The 15511-nt window shown below is 34.1% G+C and overlaps 2 protein-coding genes across 2 annotated transcripts; both read right to left on the minus strand.

Annotated features, from left to right (window-relative positions):
- Positions 1 to 2913: 2913 nt before the first annotated feature.
- Positions 2914 to 5611, minus strand: or42a9 (odorant receptor, family 42, subfamily A, member 9). Its single transcript, XM_048179698.1, has 3 exons — positions 5493 to 5611; positions 5333 to 5410; positions 2914 to 4057 (listed from the first exon to the last, which is right to left on the minus strand). Exons 2-3 carry the CDS (start codon positions 5388 to 5390, stop codon positions 3036 to 3038), a joined length of 1080 nt encoding a protein of 359 aa, XP_048035655.1. The 5' UTR covers positions 5391 to 5410; positions 5493 to 5611; the 3' UTR covers positions 2914 to 3035.
- Positions 5612 to 10761: 5150 nt separating this feature from the next.
- Positions 10762 to 14628, minus strand: LOC125261116 (olfactory receptor 1468-like). The gene is made up of 3 exons (XM_048179710.1): positions 13631 to 14628; positions 13471 to 13548; positions 10762 to 12196 (listed from the first exon to the last, which is right to left on the minus strand). The coding sequence occupies exons 2-3, from the start codon at positions 13526 to 13528 to the stop codon at positions 11196 to 11198; spliced, it is 1059 nt and encodes a 352-aa protein (XP_048035667.1). The 5' UTR covers positions 13529 to 13548; positions 13631 to 14628; the 3' UTR covers positions 10762 to 11195.
- Between the last annotated feature and the right edge of the window lie 883 nt (positions 14629 to 15511).

Below are 15511 nucleotides of genomic sequence, written 5' to 3' on the forward strand. Positions count from 1 at the left end.
TATAACTCGCAATTGCGACTTTATATCTCAGAATTCTGACTTTATATCACGCAATTGCGAGTTTATATCTCAGAATTCTGACTTTTTATCACGCAATTGCGAGTTTATATCTCAGAATTCTGACTTTTTATCTCGCAATTGCGACTTTATATCTCAGAATTCTGACTTTATAACTCGCAATTCTGAGATAAAAAGTCGCAATTAATCTTTTTTTTTTTTTAGTGGCTTTTTTTTTTTTTTTTTTTTTAATGGCCGTTTTTTTTTTTTTTTTTTTTTTTAATGGCGGAAACGGGCTTCCATAGATTTGGACATTATTTAACCTTGTAAAAGACGAACAAAAATTTTAGAATAACATTTCTTACTCCAAGTTTTAGGGGTGCTGAGCTCCTTTTTAGGGGTGCTGAAGCACCCCTAAAAAGGGGCTAGCCTCGCCCATGGGATATGTAGTAAATAAGTGGATCTGCGACGGGGCCCATCATAGGGTGGGGGCCCCCACGCACCGCGGGGGATGCGGGGGTGTCCCGTACGCCCCTGATTAGTTTTCTTTTATCACAATATTATGTTTAATTGAATATGGAACTTTTTTAATACTTTAATTTGAGCAGGTGTAGCTGTTCTTCATTTAACTTAAAAACTAGACAATTTTATTAAAGAAACATTCTTGGTGTTATATTTTATGTATTTATTTATTTTTAAATATGTTTAAATCTAATTCTTAATGACATCATCCTGCAGGAAGTGACATCATTTTGGAGGGACCACAAGTACATTAGTATTAGTAGTGGATTTGTGTGTTATGTGCTGCTAGTTGGAAATGAGAAATAAAAAAGGTAATTGTGACTTTATTTCATAGTTGTGAGTTTCTTACAATTCTGACTTTTTCCTCACAGTTCCAAATTTACAACTCACTATTCTGAGTTTTTTCTTGTAATTCTGAGTTTATGTGTAATAATTTTGAGTTTATACCTGAACTTGGTATTGCAAGAAAAAAACTGTATGATAAACTTGCAGCTTGGAGAGAAAAGGTCAGAATTGTGAGATCACAATTCTGTGGCAGAAACAAGTTTAAAGTGGTAAACTGGTATCGTTTAAAGCCCTTTGAAGCTGCACTGAAACTGTAATTCTGACCTTCAACCGTTTGGAGAGACCATTAAAGTCCACTATAAGGAGAATAATCGTGGAATGTTTTCATCAAAAAACCTTAATTTCTTTTCGACCGATGAAAGAAAGACATGAACATCTTGGATGAATTGGGGGGTACGGAAGAGGATTAGGGCCAAGTAATAATAAAAAAAATAAAACCATCTCGAGATTAAAGTTGTTAAATTATGAGAACAAATTCGTAATTTAACGAATTTGTTCTTGTAATTTAACGACTTTTTTCTCATAATTTAATTACTTTATTCTCAACATTTTATCTCAACTTTTTTCTCAAAATTTAACAACATTTTTCTCATAATTTAACGAATTTGTTCTTGTAATTTAACAACTTTTTTCTCGTAATTTAATGACTTTATTCTCAACATTTTATCTCGAATTTTTTCTCAAAATTTAACGAGTTTTTTTCTCGTAATTTAACGAGTTTATTCTCAACATTTTATCTTGACTTTTTTATCGAAATTTAACGAGTTTATTCTCAACATTTTATCGACTTTTTTCTCGAAATTTAACGAGTTTATTCTCAACATTTTATCTTGGCTTTTTTCTCGAAATTTAACGAGTTTTTTCTTGTAATTTAACGAGTTTATTCTCAACATTTTATCTCAACTTTTTTCTCGAAATTTAATGAGTTTTTTCTCGAAATTTAACAACTTTAATCTCGAGATGGTTTTATTTTTTTATTATTGCTTGACCCTAATCCTCTTCCGTAGTGGGGTGAGTAAATTATCAGGAAAATTTTATTTGAAAGTGGACTGATCCTTTAAACTACGCCAGAGTGCGTACACAGCTCACGCAGAGGATGCCGTGTGCGTGCTCAAGGCAGTTGGACATAGTGTGCAATCGAAGAAAACTTGTAACATGGTGAGTAAAATTGGACACAATATTAATTTTTGGACGAAGTAAACCTTTAACATCTATCTGTTATTTGATTTAAGACATTTAAAGTTGTAAACAATGCCACTGTCTGATTATGTTATAGGAAAACAGAAATCAGGAAACGCTAGCATTCTGTACGCTACCAACTTAAAACTAACTAGCCAGTGCAGGGTACTTTTGCAGTACAGTATTTCTCTGAAATAATAACTGGGGACCACTAGATAATAAACTTAATGTAGAGAGGTTCTTTGAGAACATTGTAACATTACCACGTGTTTCACACACTTCATACATATAAACAAATATTACAGTGCATTATGTATGAAATGCACTGAGTCCTACACAGACACCACTGCTGTTTTCCTGCTTTTTACTTTTATTAAGTAATCTATTTCGTAAGCATTATTTTACCTTCCCTGTGACTATTTGTGTGACCAATTACGTGCTGCATAACAACATTTATTCGGTTGTATGCTGGTGTTCACTGAATGGTTAGACTACTACTAGACTCAACAAATATTTTTCCTCTCTTCTCTACTCTGCCACCTGAGGATTGAATTGATAGTTCTTTTCATCTGACATATTTTGTCAGGCTGTTTATTAAAATATATATTTACACTTTTAATATGTTATGCCTTATTCTTCTTTGTTTTTGCTAGAAAACGTTATTTTAATTTAGACTGTGATGCAACGGCCTGAATTACACATCCAACTAAAGATTTTGGAGTGAAAAATCATTGGTGGTGCCATTGGATGCTACAACAAATTCTGATCAAATATTTTTATTTGAGCACTGTGACATTAAATTCTAATCACACATGAAACATCTATTTAATATCTAAACATCAAGCCAGCCAATGCTGATCATTTGTTAAATGACAGAGAAACTATACAGCTTGTCGAATATTTATTTATGTAACAAACAGTATCAGGTTTCTTTCAATCATTAGACAAATGAAAATCCGATGGACAAAATGTGAAAGGACAAGCATCTGTATTTATTTTCTCTGTTTCACATTTCTTTCCAAAATAGTGTTCACCTTGCGTCGGTTGTACATTTCTTTTATGGATTGCATGACTTCCTCTGTCTTTAGAGTGTATATGATGGGATTCAACATAGGTGGTATTATTTGTGTCAGGGAATTGTTAAATATCCGGGAGTTTTGATCAATAGACGTTGAGATGGATTTAACATTTACACTTAAAATTGGGAGATAAAAAATTGCTACTAACATGAGATGTGAGGTGCAGGTTTTCATGGCTTTTATGCGATCAGCACCATGGGCGATCTTAAGCAATGCTGCAGCAATGCAAAAATATGAGATGGTTATCAACATCACCGGCATGCAAATCAGGAGACCAAAGCTAATATATGCCAAGAGATAATTTATGAAATTACTATTACAGGAAAGGCTGATGACAGGGCCATGGTCACAGAAATAACTACTGACCACAGTAGATCTACAAAAAGAGAGTCTGTTGACTAAACCCACAAGTACAGCAAAAAAAGACATGGAAAAAATCCACATACTGCCTATGGTGAGTGACATGGATGTTTTGGTAATAACTGCATGGTATTTTAGAGGAAAACAAATAGCAACCAGTCTGTCATAAGCCAAGGCAAGTAGTGTCAAAGACTGCACGTTCATAAAATGAAAGACAAAAAACATATTCATCAAACATGCTTCATATGAAATCTCCTGGTGGTCAAATAAAAACATGTCTATGATTTTTGGGATCAAAGCCGAGCTTCCACACAGATCAGAAAGGGCCAGATGGAAAACAGCAATGTATTTGGCTGTGTGAAGTCTGCGGGCCAAATAAATGATATACATGATAAATGAATTCCCTAAAACAGTCACAACATACACCAAAGACAAGAACACATAGTAGTATTTTGCATGTGGCATATTAGAAAAGCCACTGATGAAAAATGTTGCAGGACGAACAAAGGTCACATTTGCAGAGGAGTTTGACTGCGTGGAGCTCAAGTCGCCTGTTGTCTGGAATGTTGTGTTACCTGCGATAAAGAACTGTTTTTAGATATGCACTCATTAACAGAATATCAAAATAATGATTTCAGTGTATTTGTCATTGTTGCTTGGCACCACGATTCATGGAATAACCCTTGTCTTTATAGACCAGCCTCCATAAACAGTTTTAATGAATAAATACAGTACAGTGTGTGTAAACATTACAATACAAATGAATACGGGAAGAAATTGTATATTTAGAAAATCAAACTGGCACAATATTAAAGATGTTGCACTTACAATTTATGCTTCAAGTAACAAAACAAACACTGATTCACATTTAGTAATTCTATAACATTCTGTAATATACATTGTTCACTTTTATGATAATTATTTAAAATGTACTGATGAGACAAAAATAAACAAAACAAAAAAACTACACAGCTGCTCTTACTATAACTGGAACACAGTTGGTATTTTAGATGAAAACATGATTCTTTTTTTGACAAGCCTTTTCACAAATGCCATAAACTCCTCTGTCATAAATGTGTTGATTATAGAGTTAAGCATTGGAGAAAGCGCAGTGATCAGAGAAAGAATAATTATTGTAGCGTTGATGCTTACAAAGACCTGAAAGACATATGTTAGGTAGATGGGCACATAAAATACAGCCACTAATGTTAAATGAGCAGCACATGTTTTTGTGGCTCCTTGACAGTCTTGTGGGGTTGTGATTCTGAACAATGTTACAGCTATACATGTATATGAAAAGATAATACAAAATACTGGAAACATGATGATCACCTGAAACAGAACACTCATGATGACATAGCTTAAGAAAACAGACCCGCGATTACAGAAACGAATGATTATGACACTAGCTCTGCAGAAAGAAAGTCTAGTCATGAAAACTGCTGCAGTGATTGTTTGCATCAGTGCCAGTGTCCCTGAAGCACCAATCATAACAAGCATTGATCTATGGGTCACAGTCACATGATACATCAGTGGTAAACAAATAGCTACTAATCTGTCAAGAGACAAAATAGTGAGAGTCAGTGACTGTACTGAAACAAATAACATACTGGATATGCACAATCCATACGAGATCAGATGATTCCCAAACAAAAATGCATCCAGTAGCTGAGGGATCACAGCGGTACTCTCACAAATGTCTGTCAGTGATAAATTAAAGACAGCGATATATTTAGGAGTGTGAAGATTTTTGTCTGTAATGATAATAAACATGAGGCAGGAGTTTCCTAGAAAAGAAATAAAGTAGGCAATAAACAGGAATATATAATAGTATCTCATGTGAGGTATACCAGAGAATCCAGCAGGTAGGAAGGAAATATTCCTGTTTCCAGTGACCTCTTGAATCATGTTCAAATGCTTTTTTCATCCTGTCCAGGCAGAAAAGTAGGTTTACAGTTTCTATAATAATTAAAAAAGAAAAAAAATGAATAATGAATATGATATACTTACAGTAAGATCTTAGTGAGGTTTGCCCAGGCTGCAGACTTTCCCTGATGCATTATATACTGAATAAAGAAGTGTCAGTCTCTTCAGCCTATCACTGACTGTGACACTCTCCACCAATGCCACACCTCTAGAACTGTCATCTAGCCAATCAAAGCTCAGCACTGACAGTAATGATAAGGATATTTAATGTATCTTTATTTCTCATTGATGTATTGCCATTATTTTTTTCATGATAAATGCTATAAATGTAAACACTGATGTAGCCTATAACTATAAAAGGACATTTCTTGCTACAAATGAACAAATGAATATGTAAGTCTTGGAATTTTCTTTTTTTTTTTTTTTTTTTGGATCTTGACAAGCCTAACAATGCTTCCGTTGTTATTGAAATGACAAAATGAGTAAATGATGACTAAATGGATTACGCCATTCACTGTTTTTCTCCATACATAGGGTTTCCAGACTCAAATTTCCTAATAATTCTATAGATTTTCAGACCATATTTAACATAAATGGTACACACAGCTTTGTTTTCAGCTTTATATTTGTTATATAACACAGTCATCTGTAAATAATTTTATTTTCTCAAGGTTTTTTTTTTCATTGATGACAACATTCAGACTTTTGCATGCACACAACAGGAATTTTTTGTGTGCTTACGCATTACGCATTACAATTTCTAGTTTTACAACCTATTTTCTTTGTGCATCACTGCCATCTTACTATGCATAAAACAAGAGCATGGATGCACATGAATTAATAGAGATCTATTTGCTTAAGGCAGCGGCCTACCTCTAACATCAAGGCCTATAATGTCCAATTTAACGCATCCTCTGTGGTGGCAGAGAAACCATGACACGAAATGGGCTGATGGCACAATACAGCTCTATTTTCCAAGTTATAGGTCTATAAAAAAGACTGATACAGTAAAAAAAAGTGTTCAAAAGTTGCCTTTTGTAGGGCAGTATGTCATATTTCAAGGCCTTAGGTCTGCTTTAATGTTTACTCTGTGGCAACCAAGAAATCACACTGCGAAATGGGCTGATGGCACAATAGGTGGCTCAGTATGCATTGTTCTATGCTAAATTTAATGGTTTCTCATGCGCAAACGAAAGTTTATATATATATATATATATATATATATATATATATATATATATATATATATATATATATATATATATATATATATATATATACAGTCCCCTCCAAAAGTATTGGAACAGTGAGGACTATTCCTTTATTTTTTCTGTAGACTGAAAACATTTGGGTTTGACATCAAACAATTTATATGAGACAAAAGATCAACATTTCAGCTTTTATTTCCATCTGTATTCGGTATTTACATCTGGATCTGATACACAACTTAGAAGATATAACCTTTTGTTTGAACCCACCCATTTCTCATGTGACCAAAAGTATTGGAACAGATTAACTTAAAATAGATTAAAGTGAATAAGACTTCATATTTAGTTGAAAATCCTTTGCTTGCAATAACTGCATCAAGCCTATGACCCATTGACATCACCAAACTTTTGCATTCTTCTTTTGTAATGCTTTTCCAGGCTTCCACTGCAGCCTCTTTCAGTTGTTGTTTGTTTTGGGGGTTACTCCCTTCAGTCTCTTTTTTAGCAGGTAAAATGCATGCTCTATAGGGTTTAAGTCTGGAGATTGACTTGGCCAGTCTAAAACCTTCCACTTTTTGCCCCTGATGAACTCCTTTGTTGCTTTGGCACTGTGTTTTGGGTCATTATCTTGCTGCATGATGAAGGATCTCCCAATCAGTTTGGTTGCATTTTTCTGTAAATTGGCAGACAAAATGTTTCTGTACACTTCAGAGTTCATTTTGCTGCTGCCATCATGTGTTACATCATCAATGAAGATCAATAAGCCCGTCCCAGAAGAAGCCATGCAAGCCCAAGCCATGACATTACCTCCACCGTGTTTCACAGATGAGCTTGTATGTTTGGGGTCATGAGCAGATCCTTTTTTTCTCCAAACTTTAGCCTTTCCATCACTTTGGTAGAGGTTAATCTTTGTCTCATCAGTCCATAAAACTTTGCCCCAGAATGTTTGAGGCTTGTCTCTGTAGTTTTTGGCAAATTCCAGCCTGGCCTTCTTATTCTTCTTGCTAATGAGAGGTTTGCATCTTCTGGTGTAGCCTCTGTACTTTTGTTCATGAAGTCTTCTGCAGACAGTAGACTGTGATACCTTCACTCCTGCCCTCTTGAGGTTGTTGCTGATGTCACTAACAGTTGTTTTAGGGTCTTTCTTTACAGCTCTCACAATGTTTCTGTCGTCAACAGCTGATGTTTTTCTTGGTCTACCCATTCGAGGTCTGTTACTTAGTACACCAGTGGTTTCTTTCGTCTTCAGGACATTCCAAATGGTTGTACTTGCTATGGTCAATGTTTGTGCAATGGCTCTGATTGATTTTCCATCTTCTCTCAGCTTCACAATTGCTTGTTTTTCACCCATAGACAGCTCTCTGGTTTTCATGTTGGTTACACGTCTAACTATAAATGCAGTCTGCACAGGCAAAACCCAAATCTGAAACTGAGTGCAGACATTTAGTGCTATTTATTGTTTGAATAATCAATGTAATAGGACACACCAGGGCAACAAAACACACCTGTCAGTCACATGTTCCAATACTTTTGGTCACATGAGAAATGGGTGGGTTCAAACAAAAGGTTATATCTTCTAAGTTGTGTATCAGATCCAGATGTAAATACCTGGAAATAAAAGCTGAAATGTTGATCTTTTGTCTCATATAAATTGTTTGATGTCAAACCCAAATGTTTTCAGTCTACAGAAAAAATAAAGGAATAGTCCTCACTGTTCCAATACTTTTGGAGGGGACTGTATATATATATATATTTTTTTTTTTTTTTTTTTTTTTGCAAAGGTTCTTTTAGAGGCTCTGTAATACAGTGCTAAGAATATTGTGAGAAGAAACCCAAAACGCTTATAACCTGCATTTTTGCATAATAAAAAACTGCATTCTGAATTTAGTCATATTTAAACAGCTGTCATGAAAACACACTTTTTGTATGATACATTTATTTTCATTAAATTCTTAATTTTCTATTATAGAAAACTAAATATGGGGCAATAGTCTGGAAGTGCAAATATTTTTCCATACTCTGCTTTCTTTTTCCATACTTTTCCAGACCTGGAAATTTCTCAAATCAAATTATATACTTTTCTATACTTTTCCAAACTGCGTAGGAACCCTGTATACAAGCAATTAACAAAATATGCATTAAAAACATATGTATTATAAAATGTAGTTGCCACATCATTGGCGAAACATAACTTCCCTCAGTAAATCACCATTAAGCTGAATCCATCATTCATGGACAACTGTTTGTTATGCCGCTAGTGGGCAGACTAGAATCAGGGCAGGTTTTTTTTTATTTATTTATTTTTTTTTTTTTATCAACCTGCACCTCTTCGTTCATTTTAATGCTCTATTGTGTATCATCATTTATAAATCACATTTAAAATACAATAATAATATTCAACCAAAAAATTACATTTTATTATTATCATATTACATCCCCTTCAGCCAATAAAATTAAAATCTATGTGCCATGTGCTTGACATTTTTGGCAACAGGGAAGTGAAGGAGGTCACATGCTGTCAAGGCTCCATTGTGAGTTCATTTTAGACTAGGAAATACATATAAATTCGATTAAAAAATATACAATTGTACATCCAAATGTGTTTTCTAAAGTTATAGGTCATTATTAATGCACATTTTGTACATTCAATAACTCACATACCAAAAATTGTATGTGTTTATGCTTAAATGACAAAGTCCTTTTAGAGTATAGATTTTTTAGCTGCACTATTGTTCATTACTGGCAGGCAGTATAATAGTATGTTTGCATGTGTTTTAGGTTGATGTTAGTAAGTTTATAGAAGACAGAAAGGAAAAACTACCTTTTCCTGAAAGTATTGATGATAGTGACTGCAGTGCATCAGAAAATAAGGCCATAGTAAGGGAAGATAGAAGCAGTGAGGGTGGTGGCAGAGATGAAGATTATAAGTCATAGATTGTTGCTGAAGTCAGATATTTTGGTACATTATCCTATGCCAGTTTGGAAGATGTGATCCACACTACAACCAAAGGTCAGGAAAGATGCCACTGCCTATTGGCCTCACTTCACTGACAAGCAGGGATGCTCCAAAAATGACTGAACAGGTCAAAATTGAGTTACATGTGGAAAGTGTGGGCTACACTGAAAAAGAAGAGTCTTGATGATTTAAACTTGTGCTACAATCATTGATTTGAACTTTCAAGAAATAAACAACGTAAAAGATTGTTTTAATGTTTTTGTTGTTGTTGTTTTTGAAACACTAAGACATGGTTCCATTTTTCAGGCAGTGAAGTCGCATCTGAATTTGTGAAGTTTTTGACATTTTCACATGTGAGTTAAAAATGGAATTTAGTAGCACAAGATGAAATGGAATGTTATTAAAGCTTTTTAATGTTTTTTGAAACAAACACTAAGACCATTTAACTGCTTTTCAGATAGTGAAAATGCATTTGAATGTGTGTGAAATTTCAGACAATTTGCCAAAAATAATTTACCCTAATGGGACAATGTCAATTATAAATGATGGCACCCTAAAAAAAGGTCAGATGTAGAAAACTAATTTTGTTAGTTGTTGTAAAACTAATAAAATCTGTTAAAATGATTTTAGTCTTAAATATATGTAAAATATAAAGTATTTTTTTTTTCTAACTGTGATTTCCTAATTAGTCCCATTAAATATCCTTATATATATATATATATATATATATATATATATATATATATATATAGCTGCTGTGGAAGTCCCTTTATATTTTACTTTTCATACTATAGATACTGCTGTCAGAGCCATTTTCTATATAGGACTACATTTCATATTTGGCCTACATGGGAACATGTAAACAACAATTTATAATATTTATACCCTTTTGCATGGAGATGTGAAATGAAAATTCTGTCATCATTTATTCACCTTCATGTCTTTCAAACATTTTGACTTTCTTTTTTCCAGTGAACCCTATTCACTTTTATTCCTATATACCTTTTTTCCATCTATGCTAATATGACATTTTGTGTTACAGGGATAAAAAAAGAAAGTCACATGGCTTTGGTATACAATTTAAAGGAACAGTTCACCCAAAAATGAAAACTCTGTCATCATTTACTCATCCTCAAGTTGTTCCAAACCTGTATGAATTTCTTTGTGCTGCTGAACACAAATAAAGATATATATATATGGGGAATATGGGTAACCAAACAGTTGTGAATCCACATTGACGTCCATAGTATGAAAAAAAAAATCAAATCTGCATGCATGGCATAGAAACCTTTGTTGCACTACAAACAAACATTTCAATCATTTTCAACAAAACAAATTGAAGTTAATTTATTTCATTTGTGGCCTGTTTACAACATAAATTTTAAATTCTGTGACTTCATAAATATTTTGAGTAATTTATTTTTATCACATATGAGAAGGCTGTGAGAATATTTTTACACACAGTTCAGTCAATTCTGGTCAATTAAATATATGTTGAATGCTTTCATCATACAATATATCTAACCAGATATTGATAGTCAACACACAAGTACAGATGCATTAATGCAAATTAACAAAATCAACTAACAGCAAACTGTATTTATCACTCTTTGGATTTAACCTTTATTTCTCCAGTATATTCACCTTGCTTCGTTTGTACAGTTCTTTTATGGACAGCATGACCTCCTCTGACTTTAGAGTGTATATGATGGGATTCAGCATGGGTGGTATAGTCTGAGTTAAGGAATTGTTAATTATCCTTGCATTTGGATGGATGAATGTTGCTAAAGCTGCAATATTAGTACCTAAAAGTGGGACATAACTGATTGCCACCAACATGAGATGTGAGGTGCAGGTTTTCATGGCTTTATTCCGTTCGGCACCATGAGCAATCTTAAGCAAAGCCAGAGCAATGCAGAAATATGAGATTATTATTAATATCAGTGGCATGCATACCAGGAGACCAAAGCAAATATTTGCCATGATCAAATTTATGACATTATCATTACAAGATAGTCTATAGAGAGGGCCGTGATCACAAAAATAACTATTGACTACAGTTGAGCTACAAAAAGAGAGTCTTGTTATCAAACTCACCAGTAAAGCAATAAAAGTCACAGAAAGGGTCCACATAACACCTATGATCAGAAACATGGCTGTTTTGGTTACAATGGCATGATACCGTAGAGGAAAACAAATAGCAATCAGTCTGTCATAAGCCAAGGCAAGTAGTGTCAAAGACTGCAGATTCATGAAATGAAAAACAAAAAACATATATGCCAAACATGCTTCATATGAAATCTCCTGGTGCTCAAATAGATACGTGTCAATGACTTTTGGAATCAAGGCCGAGCTTCCACACAGATCAGAAAGGGCCAGATGGAAAACCACAATGTATTTGGCTGTGTGAAGTCTGCGGGCCAAATAAATGGTACACATGATAAATGAATTCCCTAAAACAGTCACAACATACACCAAAGACAAGAACACATAGTAGTATTTTGCATGTGGAATATTAGAAAAGCCATTGATGAAAAATGTTGCAGGACGAACAAAGGTCACATTTGCAGAGGAGTTTGACTGCGTGGAGCTCAAGTCGCCTGTTGTCTGGAATGTTGTGTTACCTGCGATAAAGAACTGTTTTTAGATATGCACTCATTAACAGAATATCAAAATAATGATTTCAGTGTATTTGTCAGTATTGCTTGGCACCACGATTCATGGAATAACCCTTGTCTTTATAGACCAGCCTCCATAAACAGTTTTAATGAATAAATACAGTACAGTGTGTGTAAACATTACAATACAAATGAATATGGGAAGATTTTTATATTTAGAAAATCAAACTGGCACAATATTAAAGATGTTGCACTTACAATTTATGCTTCAAGTAACAAAACAAACACTGATTCACATTTAGTAATTCTATGACATTCTGTAATATACATTGTTCACTTTTATGATAATTATTCTGATGAGATGAATTCTATACAAATAAACAAAACAAAAAAACTACACAGCTGCTCTTACTTTAACTGGAACACAGTTGGTATTCTAGATGAAAACATGATTCTTTTTTTGATAAGCCTTTTCACAAATGCCATAAACTCCTTTGTTATAAATGTGTTGATTATAGAGTTAAGCATTGGAGAAAGCACAAAGATCAGAGAAAGAATAATTACTGTAGAGTTCATGCTTACAAAGACCTGAAAGACATATGTTAGGCAGATGGGTATATAAAATACAGCCACTAATATTAAATGAGCAGCACATGTTTTTGTGGCTCCTTGACGGTCTTGTGGGGTTGTGATTCTGAACAATGTCACAGCTATACATGTATATGAAAAGATAATACAAAATACTGGAAACATGATGATCACCTGAAACAGAACACTCATGATGACATAGCTTAAGAAAACAGACCCGCGATTACAGAAACGAATGATTATGACACTAGCTCTGCAGAAAGAAAGTCTAGTCATGAAAACTGCTGCAGTGATTGTTTGCATCAGTGCCAGTGTCCCTGAAGCACCAATCATAACAAGCATTGATCTATGGGTCACAGTCACATGATACATCAGTGGTAAACAAATAGCTACTAATCTGTCAAGAGACAAAATAGTGAGAGTCAGTGACTGTACTGAAACAAATAACATACTGGATATGCACAATCCATACGAGATCAGATGATTCCCAAACAAAAATGCATCCAGTAGCTGAGGGATCACAGCGGTACTCTCACAAATGTCTGTCAGTGATAAATTAAAGACAGCGATATATTTAGGAGTGTGAAGATTTTTGTCTGTAATGATAATAAACATGAGGCAGGAGTTTCCTAGAAAAGAAATAAAGTAGGCAATAAACAGGAATATATAATAGTATCTCATGTGAGGTATACCAGAGAATCCAGCAGGTAGGAAGGAAATATTCCTGTTTCCAGTGACCTCTTGAATCATGTTCAAATGCTTTTTTCATCCTGTCCAGGCAGAAAAGTAGGTTTACAGTTTCTATAATAATTAAAAAAGAAAAAGAATGAATAATGAATATGATATACTTACAGTAAGATCTTAGTGAGGTTTGCCCAGGCTGCAGACTTTCCCTGATGCATTATATACTGAATAAAGAAGTGTCAGTCTCTTCAGCCTATCACTGACTGTGACGGTGTCATCTAGCCAATCAAAGCACAGCACTGACAGTAACGATAAGGATAGTTAATGTATCTTTATTTCTCATGGATGTATCGCCATTATTTTTTAAATTTTTTTTTATTTATGACAACATACAGATATCATGATTGGGTTGTAGTATTCAAACACACAACAAAGGAGATATCTTCAAGAACATTTAATGGAGTAATCTGAACAAGGAACAGCGAACATCACCAGGAAAGCAACTACAAACACACTGTAACATTAACACAGCTAAACAAAGGACAGACCGAAACTGAAAGCAAAATACACAGTAAACAGAGGCGTTAACGAGACTAAATTAACAAGACACACCTGAACTGAAGACACTAATTAATCAGTAACCAAGGAGAAAAACAGGCAGGCACACAAAGAGAACTGAAATAATTAACAAACTTGAAAACTGACTATGAAACTGAAGAAAGGGAAAATGCATGAAAACAGATCAAAAACAAACTCAAAACAGACATAACTCTGACAACAGTCTTTTGCACGCACACAAGAAACTTTATTGTGCCCTTGAGAAACTATTCACGTGCACAGGATTTTTTTGTGTGCTTATGCATTACAATTTCTAGTTTTATAACCTATTTTCTTTGTGCGTCACTGCCATCTTTCTATGAAGAAAACAAGAGCATTGATGCATTGTCCTATTTACCAAGTTATAGGTCTATAAAAAAGACAGATTCTATGTCTTGAAAGTATGACCAATATAAGAATTTCACTGGAAAATATAATCTGAAGAAGTAAGTAATATTTCTGCCACTTTTGTTCTGACCAACTGAGGAAAAAAGCATTAGGCCTACAATAAATCACACTGCCAATGATGATTAAATCTAACGATCGCTTAGCTCGGATCACGTCAAACCATGGAAATTATTATTACTGTTATACTTTGTTCTCAAATCGTTAATGTTAACAACATAAGCATTGCGTGACTATGTGTATTTAGTATATATTAGCGTTACTTGTAGATTTCAATTTCTGTAGCCACTCCACAGTCCAAAGTTTTTTGCTTTTTGACTAGGGGTGAATCTCCAGTTGTCACTGATGATTGTCATTTGGATCTTTCTGGATTACAATCCACCATCAAAATGATAAATTTAATTATTTCAGCTGCTGTGAGAACAGGCTATAAATGATCTGCTACAAGTAGCATCCTCACATTATAAAACCGACTAGCCTGGACAGGACTCGTTCCTTTCTGTTTACGGACGTGACGTAATGACGCACAGACGAACTGCTGCATGCTCGAGTTTCCTGCGGAAATCCACCAGGTCGCTCTTATTATAAAACATTATTACAAGCTTACCATTGTGAATCGAGATAAGATAATGAGATTTTTGAACACTGGCTGGTAATGTACTTGCTCAAAATGATTTTGGATAATTTTTAACCAAAAAAAAGTTATGGACTGCAGCTTTAAATATATGTAAAATATAAAGTTTTCTGTCATCATTTACTTATTCTCAAGTTGTCCCAAACGTGTATGAATTTATTTGTTCTGCTAAACACAAAGGAGATATATAAGGGGAATGTGGGTGTCCAAATAGTTGTGGGGCCCCATTGATTTCCATAGTATAAAAAAAAATACTATGGATGTCAATGATGCCCTAAATGTTTGGTTACAAACATTCTTTAAAATATCTTCTTTGTGTTCAGCAGAACAAAAAAAAAAAAAAATTATACTTTGTGCAATAAATCTTGAGATATTTAATATATTTTATCTTCAGTTGATTTCATAAGGCTGTG

The sequence above is a fragment of the Megalobrama amblycephala genome, linkage group LG2 (genome assembly GCF_018812025.1).
Source record: "Megalobrama amblycephala isolate DHTTF-2021 linkage group LG2, ASM1881202v1, whole genome shotgun sequence".
Classification (NCBI taxonomy): domain Eukaryota; kingdom Metazoa; phylum Chordata; class Actinopteri; order Cypriniformes; family Xenocyprididae; genus Megalobrama; species Megalobrama amblycephala.